Source organism: Triticum dicoccoides, chromosome 7B, assembly GCF_002162155.2.
Source record: "Triticum dicoccoides isolate Atlit2015 ecotype Zavitan chromosome 7B, WEW_v2.0, whole genome shotgun sequence".
Lineage (NCBI taxonomy): Eukaryota > Viridiplantae > Streptophyta > Magnoliopsida > Poales > Poaceae > Triticum > Triticum dicoccoides.
Genome location: NC_041393.1, coordinates 591,661,891 through 591,677,055, shown reverse-complemented (window position 1 = coordinate 591,677,055; position 15,165 = coordinate 591,661,891). Strand labels below are relative to the sequence as shown.

At 41.8% G+C, this 15,165-nt stretch overlaps 1 protein-coding gene across 2 annotated transcripts; it reads right to left on the bottom strand.

The window, feature by feature from the left end:
- Positions 1 to 4,623: 4,623 nt before the first annotated feature.
- LOC119336263 lies at positions 4,624 to 8,720 on the bottom strand. 2 transcript variants are annotated; one of them, XM_037608267.1, is made up of 3 exons: positions 8,357 to 8,720; positions 6,285 to 6,359; positions 4,624 to 4,776 (listed from the first exon to the last, which is right to left on the bottom strand). In XM_037608267.1, the coding sequence occupies exons 1-3, from the start codon at positions 8,523 to 8,525 to the stop codon at positions 4,709 to 4,711; spliced, it is 312 nt and encodes a 103-aa protein (XP_037464164.1). In that variant the 5' UTR covers positions 8,526 to 8,720; the 3' UTR covers positions 4,624 to 4,708. The 2 variants fall into 2 exon arrangements, 1 of the variants encoding a protein (XP_037464164.1); XR_005162337.1 differs by lacking the exon at positions 6,285 to 6,359.
- Positions 8,721 to 15,165: the final 6,445 nt, after the last annotated feature.

The window sequence follows — 15,165 nt, the reverse complement described above, 5'->3', positions numbered from 1 at the left end:
CACATGAGACAAATTCAAACAAAAAACACTTCATTCAATCAAGCAAGGGCATACAACGGTCTATCTATCATTACAAAAGTGCTCGGACTATACTAGATACATGGGGGAATACTACTACTGTTATGGTGGTCGACTAGAAAAACGGCTCCAATGAAGACTCCATGATATCTGCTCCAGCTTCATCAACATAGTCATCACCGCTATCGTCTGGGTCCGAGTCGGTGTCATCGATGATGATGTAGTTCTCTGGACAGGTGCAATCTTCGTCTTCTCCTCCAGTTGCGGGAAATCCCATTAATACTTTTAGCTTCTTCTTCAGATCATCATTCTTCTCCACTAGTGTTGCTATTTCCTCCTCATATCCATCGCGTGTAAACTTGAGTTCTTCCTCCAGCTCTGTGATCTTGGTCATGGCCTTATTCAAGTCTATCATGCATGTGCACATCTGGTTCTGCTGGTGTCGAATGTGCTGGTTTAACTCCTGGATGAAAGCCGTAATTGATCTATCCTTCCTGGTGCTGATCATCTCCCATTGCTCATCTCGGTGCCCACAAATCTGGTAGATAGTATCCTTGAGATTCTTGTGGTAAACTTCTCCAATACGTCCCATTGTGATGTGGGCTGCCATGCTCTTTCCTAGACTCCCGGTTGGTGCATCAAAGGAAAACTCTATGGGCTCAGTGACGGGCATGAACGTCCTTCCTGGAACTTGAACTTGAATCATCCAGCGCTCCTCTTTAGGTAAAGTGGCGTTGTAGGTCCCGGTGAAGCTTGGTACTCTGATGTTCAGGTATCTAGTGACTTCCTTCAAGTGATGTCCAAAAGGTGTATCTTCATCCGGTTGCATGAACTTGTTCCTTGCATCCGCCATCCTAAAAGAGTAGAAAAGGTGAGGAGTCAGAATTGAGAAGAGAGAATAGTGATCTAGGGTTTTAGCTTAGTGGTCATGTCCTACAGTCAGCTTGTGCTCTAATACCATCTTGTAGCGACCAGACCTCAAATAGTCTGATCTATGTGCTTCAGTGTCATCCCTGGATCGATAATGCTGACACGCACAGTACTCGAGGATTTGAGTGCACTTGATTATCTCTATGAAGCTTTGCTAGAAATTCGTGAATCTAAAAATTGTGATGAAGTGTTGGAAGAAGAAATTTATAAAGTGATTCATGATAGCTCCTTGAATAAAAAGCGTGATTGCAATGATGTTATTTTAAATTCTAGTGATGTCAATTGTGCTAATATTATACAAAACCCCAAGCTTGGGGATGCTAATTTTGATATGTCCACTACTTATTGCAATGCTCATGATTGGGGTGATTCTTCTTATGATCTTGAAAATTTATTTAACCCTCGTGATGAATACGTTTGTGATACTACTGAAAGTGGGTTTGGAAGAGTGTCAACTCTAGGTGATAATGATCCCACTACTTTGGAGAATGATCAATTTTTTGAAATTGTTGATAAAAGTGGGCTTAGAGAGGTCATGACTTTATTTGATGTTAATCCCACTATATTGGAAAAGTGTCAACTTTGCATGCATGTGGATCATGAAGAGAATATTTTATGTGATAGTTATATTGTTGAATTTGATTATGATCCTACATGTAATTATTGTGAGAGAGGGAAATATGGTTATGGAAATCTTCATGTCACTCAGTTACCTCTCTTCATGTTGAGATTGCTATTGTTTCTTTCTCCTTCCTTGCATATGCTAGATCTTCCTTGCCATGCTAATTTGTTTTCCTATAAAATTCCTATCCATAGGAAGTATGTTAGACTTGAATGTGTTTGTCACATGTTTTATGATGCTCTCTGTGTACTTCAATTCTTATCTTTCGTGTCAGCATAAATGAAATCTCATGCCTAGCTAGGGGCATAAAACGATAGCGCTTGTTGGGAGGCAATCCAACTTGTCTCTTTTTTCTTTTTTCTTTTCTTGTGTTGGAGACGTATCACTAACCTATTGATGTAGTGCTAAGTGCCAATTGCTATTTTCTGTTTTTTTTACATCACAAGAAATCTATATCAAACGGAGTCCAAACGCATTGAAACTTTTGGTGGCTTTTTTTTGGACCAGAAGACATCTAATGGGCCAAAGAAGTACCAAAGAGGGGGCCCGAGGTGAGCACAAGACATCAGGGCGCGCTTGGAGGCCCAGGCGTGCCCTGATGGGTTGTGCCCACCTCGGTGGCCTCCTGGACCGCCTATTTGCTCTATAAATACCCCAATATTCCAGAAACCCTAGGGGAGTCGATGAAAATCAATTATAGGCGCCGCAAGTTTCAAAACCACCAGATCCAATCTAAACACCATCACGGAGGGGTTCATCATCCTCATTGGTGCCTCTCCGATGATGCGTGAGTAGTTCATTGTAGACCTTCGGGTCCGTAGTTAGTAGCTAGATGGCTTCCTCTCTCTCTCTCTCTCTCTCTCTCTCTCTCTCTCTCTTGATTCTCAATACAATGGTATCTTGGAGATCTATTTGATGTAACTCCTTTTGCGCTGTGTTTGTTGGTATCCGATGAACTTTGAGTTTATGATCAGATCTATGTTTCTATCCATGAAAGTTATTTGAGTCTTTTGATCTCTTATATGTATGATTACTTATAACCTTGTATTTCTTCTTCGAATCTTTGGTTTATTTAGGCTAACTAGATCAATTTATCTTGCCATGGGAAGATGTGCTTTGTGATGGGGTCGATCTTACAATGCTTTATCACAGTGACAGAAGGGGAACCGACACATATGTATCGTTGCCATTAAGGATAACAAGATGGGGTCTATTTCTACATAAATAGATCTTGTCTACATCATGTCATCTTTCTTATTGCATTTCTCCGTTTCTCCATGAAATCAATACACTAGATGCATGCTGGACAGCGGTCGACCCTGGAGTAGTAGTAGTAGATGCAGGCAGGAGTTAGTCTACTAATCCTGCACGTGATACCTATATAATGATCATTGCCTGGATATCGTCATGATTATTTGAAGTTCTATCAATTGCCCAACAGTAATTTGTTTACCCACCGTATGCTATTTTTCTCGAGAGAAGCCACTAGTGAAATCTACGGCCCTCGGGTCTCTTCTTTATCATATTTGTCTTCGAGATTTATTTTTATTCGCTTTTTTCAGATCTATTAATCCAAAAATACAAAAATACCTTGTTGCAATTATTTATTTATTTATTTTATCTCACGTTCACACGGATTTAGGGAAGACATAGTTTCAACCCATTGGGGCATCTTAGGAACATATAACACAAACTCCAGGAGTAATTTATACATGCTTGAAAGTAGAGTATGTTGAGAAAGTAGAGGATACAATTTACCAAATGCATTCTGTATCTGAGGAAAGGCTCACAAGGTGATTGAATATGAAGGACGTTGTCGGACAAAATCCAACAAAGGACCTTGTGGTCCACAAGGGATCTAATCTGAGTATCAGTACTCACCCAGAAGAAGAAAGAATGCAAGGACATCTGATTATAGAAACAGCTGACTAATTCAAAGCTCAATTGGAATAGTATTATGATTTCCAAAATCAATGGATCAGAAGAAAACGGTTTGACCAAGAATGGGTAGGTTGAATAGACTTAAGTCTCAATCAATGGCAATCTGATTGGCCGAGAACCAGCTCATGTTCTGGAAGACATCTGAGCCGGAAAGAAAATCTATAAGGATCAACTAATCATTGCAACACAATTATAAAAAATCGAAAGACTCAAGATGATAATGACAAAGGACGTCAATGGATACTACTAGGCATATGGAATTAACCAGAGTGTAGGCAGGTAAGACCTTCTAGAGCAATAGGCAACAGAGGTCATTGAAAGCTCGGATTGTATTACAAAGTACCTTATGAAGCATAAGATAACTAGGGATGAACAGATACTCGATAAGAACGAGTAATTATCCGTAGGGGTATTCATGCGGTAAGGAACTGCAAGGCAGTAGGCACAAGGTATTCTCAGAGCAAATAAGGAGAAATTTAGGGTATCTTGTAATAACAAGATCAACGAGGAATGGCCGTATGAACAACAATGTAGGTAGTTACACCTAAGGATTTATCGGTGGTAGGGATCGCAACGACGAAGGGTACAAGGGACTCGGTAAAATATCGGAGAGTATCTTCAGAATCTTCTGTTGCACCAAGCAATCATCTGGGTAAAGGGGCTCTCCAGGAGAAAGTTTTTATGAGACCTAGAGTTAGAGTTAACAAAATTATTTATCCCAAATAGAAGAGAGATCAGAGTCCCAGAGTATAGACAAGGAGTAAAGGAGCTCTCAATGGCGACGTGGGCTCGTAAGCCGCACAACCATGTTAGCAAATCAGTTTTTCAAAGACTAGACTCAACTTCGGCCAAGGAGTTGGAAAGGGGGATCCTATAGGCAGTCGGCTCTGATACCAACTTGTGACGCCCCTGATTCAATCGTACACTAATCATATACGCAAATGTGTACGATCAAGATCAGGGACTCACGGGAAGATATCACAACACAACTCTAGACACAAAATGAAATAATACAAGCTTTATATTACAAGCCAGGGGCCTCGAGGGCTCGAATACATAGCTCAATACACAAGAGTCAGCGGAACAAAAAATATCTGAGAACAGACATAAGTTAAACAAGGATGCCTTAAGAAGTCTAGCACAAAAGCAACACGATCGAAGAGGCAAGGCCTCCTGCCTCGGACCTCCTAACTACTCCTAGTCGTCAGCGGTCTCCACGTAGCAGTATCCGTCAACGGTGGCATCTGGTTCCAGGGATCCACCATCTGGTTGAATCAACCGGAAAGAAGAGAGAAGGGGAAAAAGGGGCAGCAAAGCAACCGTGAGTACTCATCAAAGTACTCGCAAGCATTAGATCTATACTACGTATGAATTGGTATCAAATGGAAGGTTTTTTCTGTGGACTGAACTGCAGAATGCCAAAATAGAGGGGAAAGGCCTAGCCTATCGAAGACTAGCATCTTCAAGCAGCTCCAAGCATCTTGCAGCATGTAGAAGAGTAAAGAATAGCAGTTTATATTTATCAAACATGTTGTAACATTAACGCCCAGAGATCCTTCCTCGACTCCCTGCGAGAAAGCAATCCTGGAGCCACATATCTCAAATATCCATTTGTAGTTGTATAAGATCAGGATATAAGTTTTAATGTCTGTTATCGTGGACACGGCTATTAATAGATAATCTTCCCTGCGGGGGTGCACTACGTTTTCCAACACGCTTGATTACTCTGGCCGGACACACTTTCTTGGGTCATGCCCGGCCTCGGAAGATCAACACGTCGCAGCCCTACCTAGGCTCAGCAGAGAGGTCCCCGCCGGTCTACATCCTAAGCACTCCAGGGTCTGGGCCCATCCCCCGTTGCACTATGGGTTATTGTGCACAAGGGGATACTAGCACCACCTCTTCCTGGATGGCGCGATTCGGCCTGGCCACAATCCTGAACTGGACATCTAACAAAGCTTTGGCTGATACTGCAACGTCGAGGCCCATAACTATTCTCGGTGGTTAGTGCGTAAAGGCCAAAGACCAACTCAGAACAAATACCCAAACCATAGTGTATTATTAGCTTGCAGAGACGAGTAGAGGCTCACGATCGAAAGTGACCCCGTCGCCCCATCTCGTGGACTTACTACAAGGGCCTAGAATGCCCGACCGTGCCACGTAATTATCTTGCGGGTGCTCTCCGGGCCCGCCCGACCTTCACCAGGGTGCCAAGTAAAGTCAAAGTAACCGAGTGTCCAAACATCAAGGGGAAAACACGAGGAATCACCCTCGGTGGATTCCACTCGACGTAATCATGAAGGTGAACGTAAGAGGAACCACCCTCGAGGTTCACACTTGAGGGATTGAACGACAAAGTCGTATCGGAAGTGGTTAAATAGGAATCACCCTCGATGACCACAACCGAATAGCTACACTACAGAGATCTCATCGGGAGTGATGTGTGAGGTATCACCCTCGACACTCGATGGTAACTCTGTAGAGTCAAGCAACAAAAGGGGCGTGATGTGATGTGAGATGTCGGGCTCTGGTTGTTGGTCACGTTGATCGAGGCATCGATGATGAAGCAGGGGCAACAAGGACAAGGTGGGGGTCACTGATGGGTCACTAGCCAACCTATACTAAGAAGTTGAGGATAAGAAGGTAAGGTACAACAACAGGTACAAAAGCAGGCTATGCATCAGAATAGGAGCAATCAATTACAGTAGCAAAATCTAATGCAAGCATGAGAGAATGGAATGGGCGATATCGGGATGATCAAAGGGGGTCTTGCCTGGAAGCTCTGCTGGAAGGGAAGGGTTGTCGTTGATGTAGTCGATCACTGTGGCATCAGCAGCGGTCTCAGGGTCTATCGGAGAGAAGAGGGGGAAGCAACAGTTAATACACGCAAACATATGCATAACATGACAATAAGCAGGGCTAGAGGTGTTCTAACACAGTGCCAGGCGATACTGGCAAAGGGGAAAAACATCCGGGAGTGTTTTCCCGGTTCCGGACGCGTGTCAGACAGATGACTGGAGGGGGAATGTTTCAAGTTCATATAGGTAGAGGCATCAGACTAGTAAACGGACCGCGCTTTCGAATTTGTCTCGTCGTTCTGAGCAATTTTCATGTACAAAGTTTTTTCATCTGAGGTACGGATTATTTTCTATTAATTCTTTAAAGATTTAAACCCTTTTTAACGTTATTATTAATTCGAATTAAAAACAGAATATACATTTGTCACCTAGCTCCTATGAAGCATCGATACGGTGACACCGATACCGCGATACGGATACGGCGATACGAGATATGGCAATTTCTAGAAACATCAATATAGCGATACGGTGAGTATATATAAATAATTAATAAAATCGCATGTAATAAAACAAACATAATAGAATGTGGGAGATGAGATCAAACATCTTCATGCTAAATTTCTAAAACCACTAGTTTAGCTACACACAGGGATACAAAATTGCATTGTTGTGCTATACAAATATGCCCTGAGCTAGAGTGGGTTTGTTTCTAAACGGGCAGCACAGTATTGAGTGGAGTAGATACGATGCAGCTTCCCTAGCAGTAGGCAGTACAGTAGCATCACACATCAGCAAGCAAGCAATACCAAGCAGCAAGCACACATCACTCGGGGCCAGCGAATCAGCCAAGCACACAGGTAGTCAGCCAAGCACACAGGAAGCAGCAGCCAAGCACAGATCAAGCAGTTCTTCCGACGACGGCGGAGAAGACTCCAGTAGAGTCAGCCGAGGCGGCGGCGTGGTAAGTCAAGGCGATTCCAGGCGGCGGCGGCGGCGCGCTCATGTAGTCCCCCGCCCGATTAGGCTCATGGGCTTCTTATTGGGCTTGAGGCTGGCGACGTCCTTCCCGTGTCCCGCCCGTATCCTGCCGTCTCCATAGTGCGTATCGAGTTTATTTTCTTTCTTTTTAAATCTAAAATCATGATACTCCTGGGATACGCGTATCGAAGCCGTATCCTGCGTATCGAAGTATCGGCGGCGTGCAGTACGCCGATACACCAGTTCTGGCCGTATAGGTGCTTCATAGCCTAGCTCTACACTAGCCTGAGTGTATGACCAATGGGGTCCAGGAGTGGTCCAGTCAGTAGAGTTGACCAGGTCAACATTTGACTGGTCAAAAGGTGAATAGTGTCTAGGTCCCACTTGTCATTGCCTATAGCTTTATTATATCATTCATTTTTGTTTAACTAACAGTGAGTCCACCTGTCAGTGATACATTAGACTAATCCTAATATACTAGTAATTAGCATCTAACCTATCTCTAACTAATCTAACAGGGCCGGCCCTTAATACAGAGAGCCAGCCGGCCTCTAACACTGTACAAGGGCGCGCTGGGCTCAGGGCGCCTGCGGCCAGCGACGGGGAGCACCGATGGGAGCGGGGGATTACCCAGGCAGCAGGACACCGGCAACCACGACGGCCAGGAGGCATGAGCGCGGTTGGGAGGCGGCAGGGCGCACGAGGGGCATCCTCACGCGGGCGGGAGCGGCTGGGGTGCTCCGACAGCGCGTGCAGGAAGCGCCAGCGGCCACCGCATCTGCCGAGGGGGGAGTACAGTGCAGCGGGCCGGCGCAGGTAGCAGTTGCGCAGCAGCGACGGCACCTAGTGGCGGCAGAGGTAGTACCAGCAACGCAGCCGCGGCGACAGGCGCGAAGGACGAGCAGCAGCAATGCGACAATAGCAATAGCAGCACAGCCTTAAGCAGCAGAAGCATATGAACGTGCGTGCATGGGTGAGTTCCGGCCATGGTGAGCGGCGGCGAGCGTGGGACGTCATCTACGGTGATGGATTCGAAGGGTAAACAGGGGGAATCAAACGATGTGCTTACTGCGAGCACGTAGGCGAGGTCGGGGAGGCGGGAGTTGGACCGGAGCTCGCGGGACAGCGGCAAGATGGCGACGGTGTCCGATGGGGAGAAGTCTCGATCCTGAAGCTTGACGAAGTCCCGGCTCGATCTGCTGGATGTAGTCGAAGGAGACGACGACGGCGTAGCTCATGGATGTCTTGGCGCGATGAGTAAAGGCTGGTGGTCGCAGCTACTCACGCGGCATGGCCATGGATGCGCTCGGGAGAAGGGGGATCTGGAGGAGGGAGGCGGAACCAGAGGGGGAGAGGGGGCAAGTGGGTGTGGGCGAGTGGTTGGCGGTGTGAGTGGAGCAGGGGGAAGGAGCCCGAGGGGTCAGCCTTATCCCCTCGGGAGGCGATGCGGCGGGGACTCGCCCCTATAGCGACGGGGTCGCTTGAACAGGGAGACGCGCGGGGGGTCGTCTTTTCCTTTGCTTTGTTACTTTCTTTTATTTGTTTTCTGATTTGTTTTCCCGTCTCTTTTTATTTTAGTTTTGCAAAATATAGAGTTAGCACCTAAATTTGTATTAATAATTTAGGCCACTGCCATATTTAGCTTGGACCCAAAATAAATTAGTTTAGTAATTTTATGAATTAAAAATCAATTAAATTATAGTTTAGGCCACTATTTTAATTACTCTATGGCATTTAAACACTTTGCAAAAATGTTTGTTCACCACCAATATTAACAAATGAAACTTTGCCACATGATGAACATTTTATTTTTGACAATTGAAAACTTTTATAGTTTGACTTGGTTTTTTTAAATTTGAAATTAAACGGGGTTTGAATCAATGCGAGTTTATCAACAGTAATTGCGGTGACATGGCATCATTAGCAGAGGGTTACTGTAGCTTAATTATCCAGGCGTCACACCTCTCAAAAATATTTTTATCTGTCAATTTAAGCTTTGAGCTCTAGCACCTCTGCAAATCCCTACTTCCCTCCGCGAAGGGCCTTTCTTTTACTTATGCAATTTTTATTTAGAATTTGAGTCTCCATCTTCTCTTATAAAGCACCAACTAAGGGGCACTATGATCGTATTTGAGCTTTGGATGTAGCTAATATTCGAGTGTGTTTCATGAATGGACCAATGATTGAGCATAATGGGCTAGGGATAACTTGCTTTAGTGTTGATATTTTGAAAGACATGGTTGCTGGTTGGTATGCTTGAGTATTAAAGTCTTCATTTCAAAACTAGACTATTGCTTTGAATCATATAAAAGTCCATTTGTCCATGCTATAAACAAAAGAAATGTGATGAACATGTTAGCCAGCATTCCACATCAAAAATTCTGTTTTTATCATTTACCTACTCGAGGACGAGCCGGAATTAAGATTGGGGATGCTGATACGTCTCCAACGTATCTATAATTTTATCCTTCTCGGATGTTTTACAATCATTTTATAGTCATTATATATCATTTTTTGGTACTAACCTATTGACAAAGTGCCCAGTGCCAGTTGTTGTTTTATGCATGTTTTTTACATCACAGGAAATCAATATCAAACGGAGTTGAAACACAGCGAAACTTTTTGAGGATTTTTTGGGCCAAAAGACATCCAGCGAGCCAAGGCTGCACCTGGGGTGCCTCGAGGAGGGCAACACCCACCAGGGCACGCCAGGAGGCCCAGGCGCGCCCTGGTGGGTTGTGCCCACCTCGGGTGCCCCCTGAACCACTTATTTGCTCTATAAATGCCCCAATATTCCAGAAACCCTAGGGAGTCGATGAAAATCAATTCCAGTCGCCGCAGAGTCCAGAACCACCAGATCCCATCTAGACACCATCACAAAGGGGTTCACCACTTCCATTGGTGCGTCTCCGATGATGGGTGAGTAGTTCTTTGTTGACCTATGGGTCCGTAGTTAGTAGCTAGATGGCTTCCTCTCTCTCTCTCTTGATTATAAATACAATGGTCTCTTGGAGATCCATGTGATGTAAGTCTTTTTGCGGTGTGGTTGTTGGGATCCGATGAGCTTTGAGTTTATGATCAGATCCATGTTTTTATCCATGAAAGTTATTTGAGTCTTCTTTGATCTTTTACATGCATGATTTCTTATATCCTCGTATTTCTTCTCCTATATTTGGGATTTATTTGGCCAACTTGATCTATTTATCTTGCAATGGGAAGAGGTGCTTTGTGATGTGTTCGATCTTACGGTGCTTGATCCCAGTGACAGAAGGGGAAACGACACATATGTATCGTTTCTATCAAGGATAACAAGATGGGGGGTCTATTTCTACATAAATAGATCTTGCCTACATCATGTCATCATTCTTATTGCATTACTCCATTTCTCCATGAACTTAATACACTAGATGCATGCTGGATAGCGGTCGATGTGTGGAGTAATAGTAGTAGATGCAGGCAGGAGTCAGTCTAATGATCTTGTACGTGATGCCTATATAATGTTCATTGCCTGGATATCGTCATGATTTTTTGAAGTTCTATCAATTTCCCAATAATAATTGTTTTCCCACTGTTTCCTATTTTTCTCGAGAGAAGCCACTAGTGAAACCTACGGCCCCCGGGTCTCTTTTCATCATATTTGCTTTTCCAATCTATTTTCCTTTGCATTTATTTTTAGATCTATTAAACCAAAAATACAGAAATACCTTGCTGCAATTTATTTGTTCTGAGATCTATTTATACTATCTACCCCTTTTACCTCACGTTATTTGCCTATCTTGAGGCACCTTACCCGAAAGGGATTGACAACCCCTTTAACATGCCGATTGTGAGTATTCGTTATTTGTGTGCAGGTGTTGTTTATGTGGTGTGAGGAGGTTCTCCTACTGGTTCGATAACCTTGATCTCATCACTGAGGGAAATACCTACCATCACTATACGGCACCATCCCTTCCTCTTTGGGAAAATACCGACGTAATTCTAGCAGACATCAATGAACATGTTGCACAATCTTGGGAAAGAATGAAATTGATACTAAGAAATTGTCCAACTCATGGGTTAAATATTTCGATGATCATACAAATTTTTTTATGCGGGATTGAATTTTGTTTCTATAAATCTTTTGGATTCCTCCATGGGTGGTTCTTTATGGAAATTACTTTGGGTGAAGCTACTAAATTTCTAGACAATATTATGGCAAATTACTTGGCATACCGAAAAAACTCCTACTAGTGAAAAAGTTAATTCGGTTGAAGAAATTTCTTCTTTGAGTGAAAAAGTTGATGCTCTTATGAAATTGGTTACTAACAAAAGTGCCCATATTTATTTTAATGATGTGCCTTTGTCTACTTTGATTTAGCAAAATAGTGATGCCATAGATGTGAATTTTATCTCGCGAAACAATTTAATAACAATGCTTATAGAGGTAATTTTAGTGCTAGGCCTTTTCCTAGTAATTCCTCTAATAATTATGGTAATTCCTACGGTAAGCCCTCTTATAATAATAATAATATAGGAACACCTCTAATCTTGAGAATAATATTAAAGAATTTATCAATACTCAAAAAGTTTTCAATGCTACAATAGAAGAAAAGTTGAATAAGATTGATGATATGTCTAGAAGTACTGACAGAATTTCTCATGATGTAGAAAATCTCAAGATGAATTTTTTCGTTCCTAAGGTAGAAGAATCAATTAAAGCTCTTTATGTTTCTCTGGATGAAATTAATAAAAGAACTGCTATGCTTAAAGCTAGAAGAGAATTTTTAGAAAAAGTGTTTTCTAGTGATTGCTTTCAAAGTGATGAAATCTTAAAATGATTCGTGCTTCTTCTATTGATTCTTTGTTTAGCTAAATTAAAATTGATGATAAAGGTACCGGAGAAGAGTCAACTTTAGCTAAAAGGCGTCCCGATAATTTGGAGGGTGAAAATCTTGTTGAGAAAATTGATAAAAGTGGGTTTGAAGAGGTCAAAACTTTAACTAGTGATGTGCTCACTCTTTTGGATTACAAACACATTAATTATGATAGTTGCTCTTTAATTGATTGTATTTCTTTGTTGCAATCCATGACAAATTCACCCCATGATTATGAATAAAATAAATCTTTTACTAAACATATCGTTGATGCTATGATGAAAGCGTTGAAGAAAAGTTGGAATTAGATGTCTCAATTCCTAGAAAATAACATGATGAATGGGAACCTACTTTAAAGTCAAGATTAAAAATAACGAGTGTTTTGCTTTATGTGACTTGGGTGCTAGTGTTTCTACTATTCCGAAATCTTTATGTGATATGCTTGGTCTTACCGATATTGAAGAATGTTCTTTAAATTTTCACTTGGCGGATTCTACTATTAATAAGCCTATGGGAAGAATTAATGATGTTCTTATTCTTGCAAATAGGAGTTATGTGCCCGTAGATTTTATTGTTCTTGATATTGATTGCAATCCGTCTTGTCCAATTATTCTTGGTAGACCGTTTTAACGCACTATTGGTGCCATGATTGATATGAAAGAAGGCAATATTAAATTTCAACTCTCACTAAGGAAGGGTATGGGACACTTCCCTAGAAATAGAATTAATCCTCCATATGAATGAATCATGAGGCCATCATATGGATCCGAAGACAAAGATGACAATACTTATATCTTTGCATTATGCCTAGCTAGGGGCGTAAAACGATAGTGCTCGTTGGGAGGCAACCCAACTTGTATATTTTTGCTTTTTGGTTTTCTTGCTGTTTTCAATAAAATAACCAATTATGCCTCTGTTTAGATGTGTTTTTTTGGTTTAAATTAGTATTTGTGCCAAGCAAAGCCTTTGGGATAGTTTGGGTGATAGTTGATTCGATCTTGTTGAAGAACGGAAACTTTTGCGCTCAGAAAAATAATTTTCATAAATCACTAAAACGTGATTTTTCTCTGAATGTTTGACACAATATTGATATACAAATTGCACACGTTGTCCTAATTTTTCAGAATTTTTGGAGTTACAGAAGTATACGAAGTTCCCTGATTACTACAGATTGTTTTGTTTTTTGATAGATTATGTTTTCATTGTGTTATGTGCTTGTTTTGATGATTCTATTGTTTCCTTTGAAGAGCTTTTGCCATGGAGAAGTTAAAATACAATAGATATAATACAATAACAAAATATGAATGGGTTTGCAACAGTACTTAAAGTAGTGATTTGCTTTCTTATACTAAGGGATCTCATGAAGGTTTTGTTGAGTTTTGTGTGATTGAAGTTTTCAAGTTTTGGGTGAGATAGCGATGGATGAAGGAATACGGATTAGCAAAAGGCTAAGCTTGGGGATGTACGAGGCACCACAAGATAATATTCAAAAATTATCAAGCAACTAAGCTTGGGTATGCCCCCGAGTGGCATCCCCTCTTTCTTCTAACAACCATCGGTATTTTACTTGGAGCTATATTTTTATTTGTCACATATTATGAGTTTTGCTTGGAGCGCCTTGTATTATACGAGTCTTTTCTTGTATTGTTTTGTGTTTTCAGTCATCTATCCTTGCTGGACACACCTAGTTAAGGGAGCAAAAATTATGCTATGACTTGTTAGAATTGCTCTCTATGCTTCACTTAATTCTTTATGAGCTATGGAATTGTTCTAGTGCTTCACTTATATCTTTTTGAGCATGGTGTGCTTTACTATTTTTAAATAAATGATCGCATGCTTCACTTAGATTTATTTGAGAGTTAGTAATTTTTTTAAGAAATTCTCTCTTGCTTCACTTAAATTATTTTGAGAGAAGAAAAAAAATTATGCTCATGTTCCTCACTTAAATTTGTTTGAGCTTTCAAAAGCAACATATGAAATTAGTCCCAAAGTGTTAGATATTCAAGAGGGATATGATAAAAACTTTCATGAAGATCATTGGACAAAATAAACTTGATTCTTTGTAATAGTTTTGAGATATGATGATAGTAATATGTGAGTCATGTTGATGAGTAATTATGCTTTCGTAAGAATATTGGTGTTAAGGTTTGTGATTACCTATGCAAGCACAAAAGTCCATAGTTATGCAATGAAATTACACCCTACTTGTGGTGCATTATTCGGTGTTAGTTATGCTTAATGCTCGCTTATGAGATTTTTCATTTCTTGGTTGGATGCTTCCCGATCTTTTGCTAGCCTTCATTTGCACAAAGTAAGATCACTACTTGTGCATCCAAAATCCTTTACATAAATCTTTGCCACATGAGTCCACTATACCTACCTATATGCGGTATTTCCGTGCCGTTCTAAGCAAATTTGTATGTGCCATCTCTAATTTTCAAAATAAATATCTCTTTTGTGTGCTTGTACCGCTCGCGAGTCAATGTGGGGTGGCCGATATTTTCCATGCTAGATGTGTTATTCTCACGATGAGTGTTTTTTCACTTGCCATTGCACGAGAGTACTGAGGGAGTCCTGGATAAGGGGGTATCCGGACAGCCGGACTATATACTTTGGCCGGACTGATGGACTATGAAGATACAAGATAGAAAACTTCGTCCCGTGTCTGGATGGGACTCTCCTTGGCGTGGAAGGCAAGCTTGGCGATTCGGATGTAGATCTCCTCCTCTATAAACCAACCCTGTGTAACCCTAGCCCCCTCCGGTGTCTATATAAACCGGAGGGTTTAGTCCGTAGGACATATCAACAATCATACCATAGACTAGCTTCTAGGGTTTAGCCTCTCTGATCTCGTGGTAGATCAACTCTTGTAATACTCATATCATCAAGATCAATCAAGCAGGAAGTAGGGTATTACCTCCATCGAGAGGGCCCGAACCTGGGTAAACATCGTGTCCCCAGCCTCCTGTTACCATTAGCCTTAGATGCACAATTCGGGACCCCCTACCAGAGATCCGCCGATTTT

What these genes read in the sequence shown, in the direction of transcription:
- LOC119336263 (XM_037608267.1), bottom strand. Translation starts at nt 8,525, where the DNA reads ATGAGCTACGCCGTCGTCGTCTCCTTCGACTACATCCAGCAGATCGAG. An exon ending in ACCTCGCCTACGTGCTCGCA is followed by an intron (nt 6,360 to 8,356) that starts GTAAGCACATCG and finishes TCTCTCCGATAG; the next exon opens with ACCCTGAGACCGCTGCTGAT. An exon ending in CCTTCCAGCAGAGCTTCCAG is followed by an intron (nt 4,777 to 6,284) that starts GCAAGACCCCCT and finishes TGATTCAACCAG; the next exon opens with ATGGTGGATCCCTGGAACCA.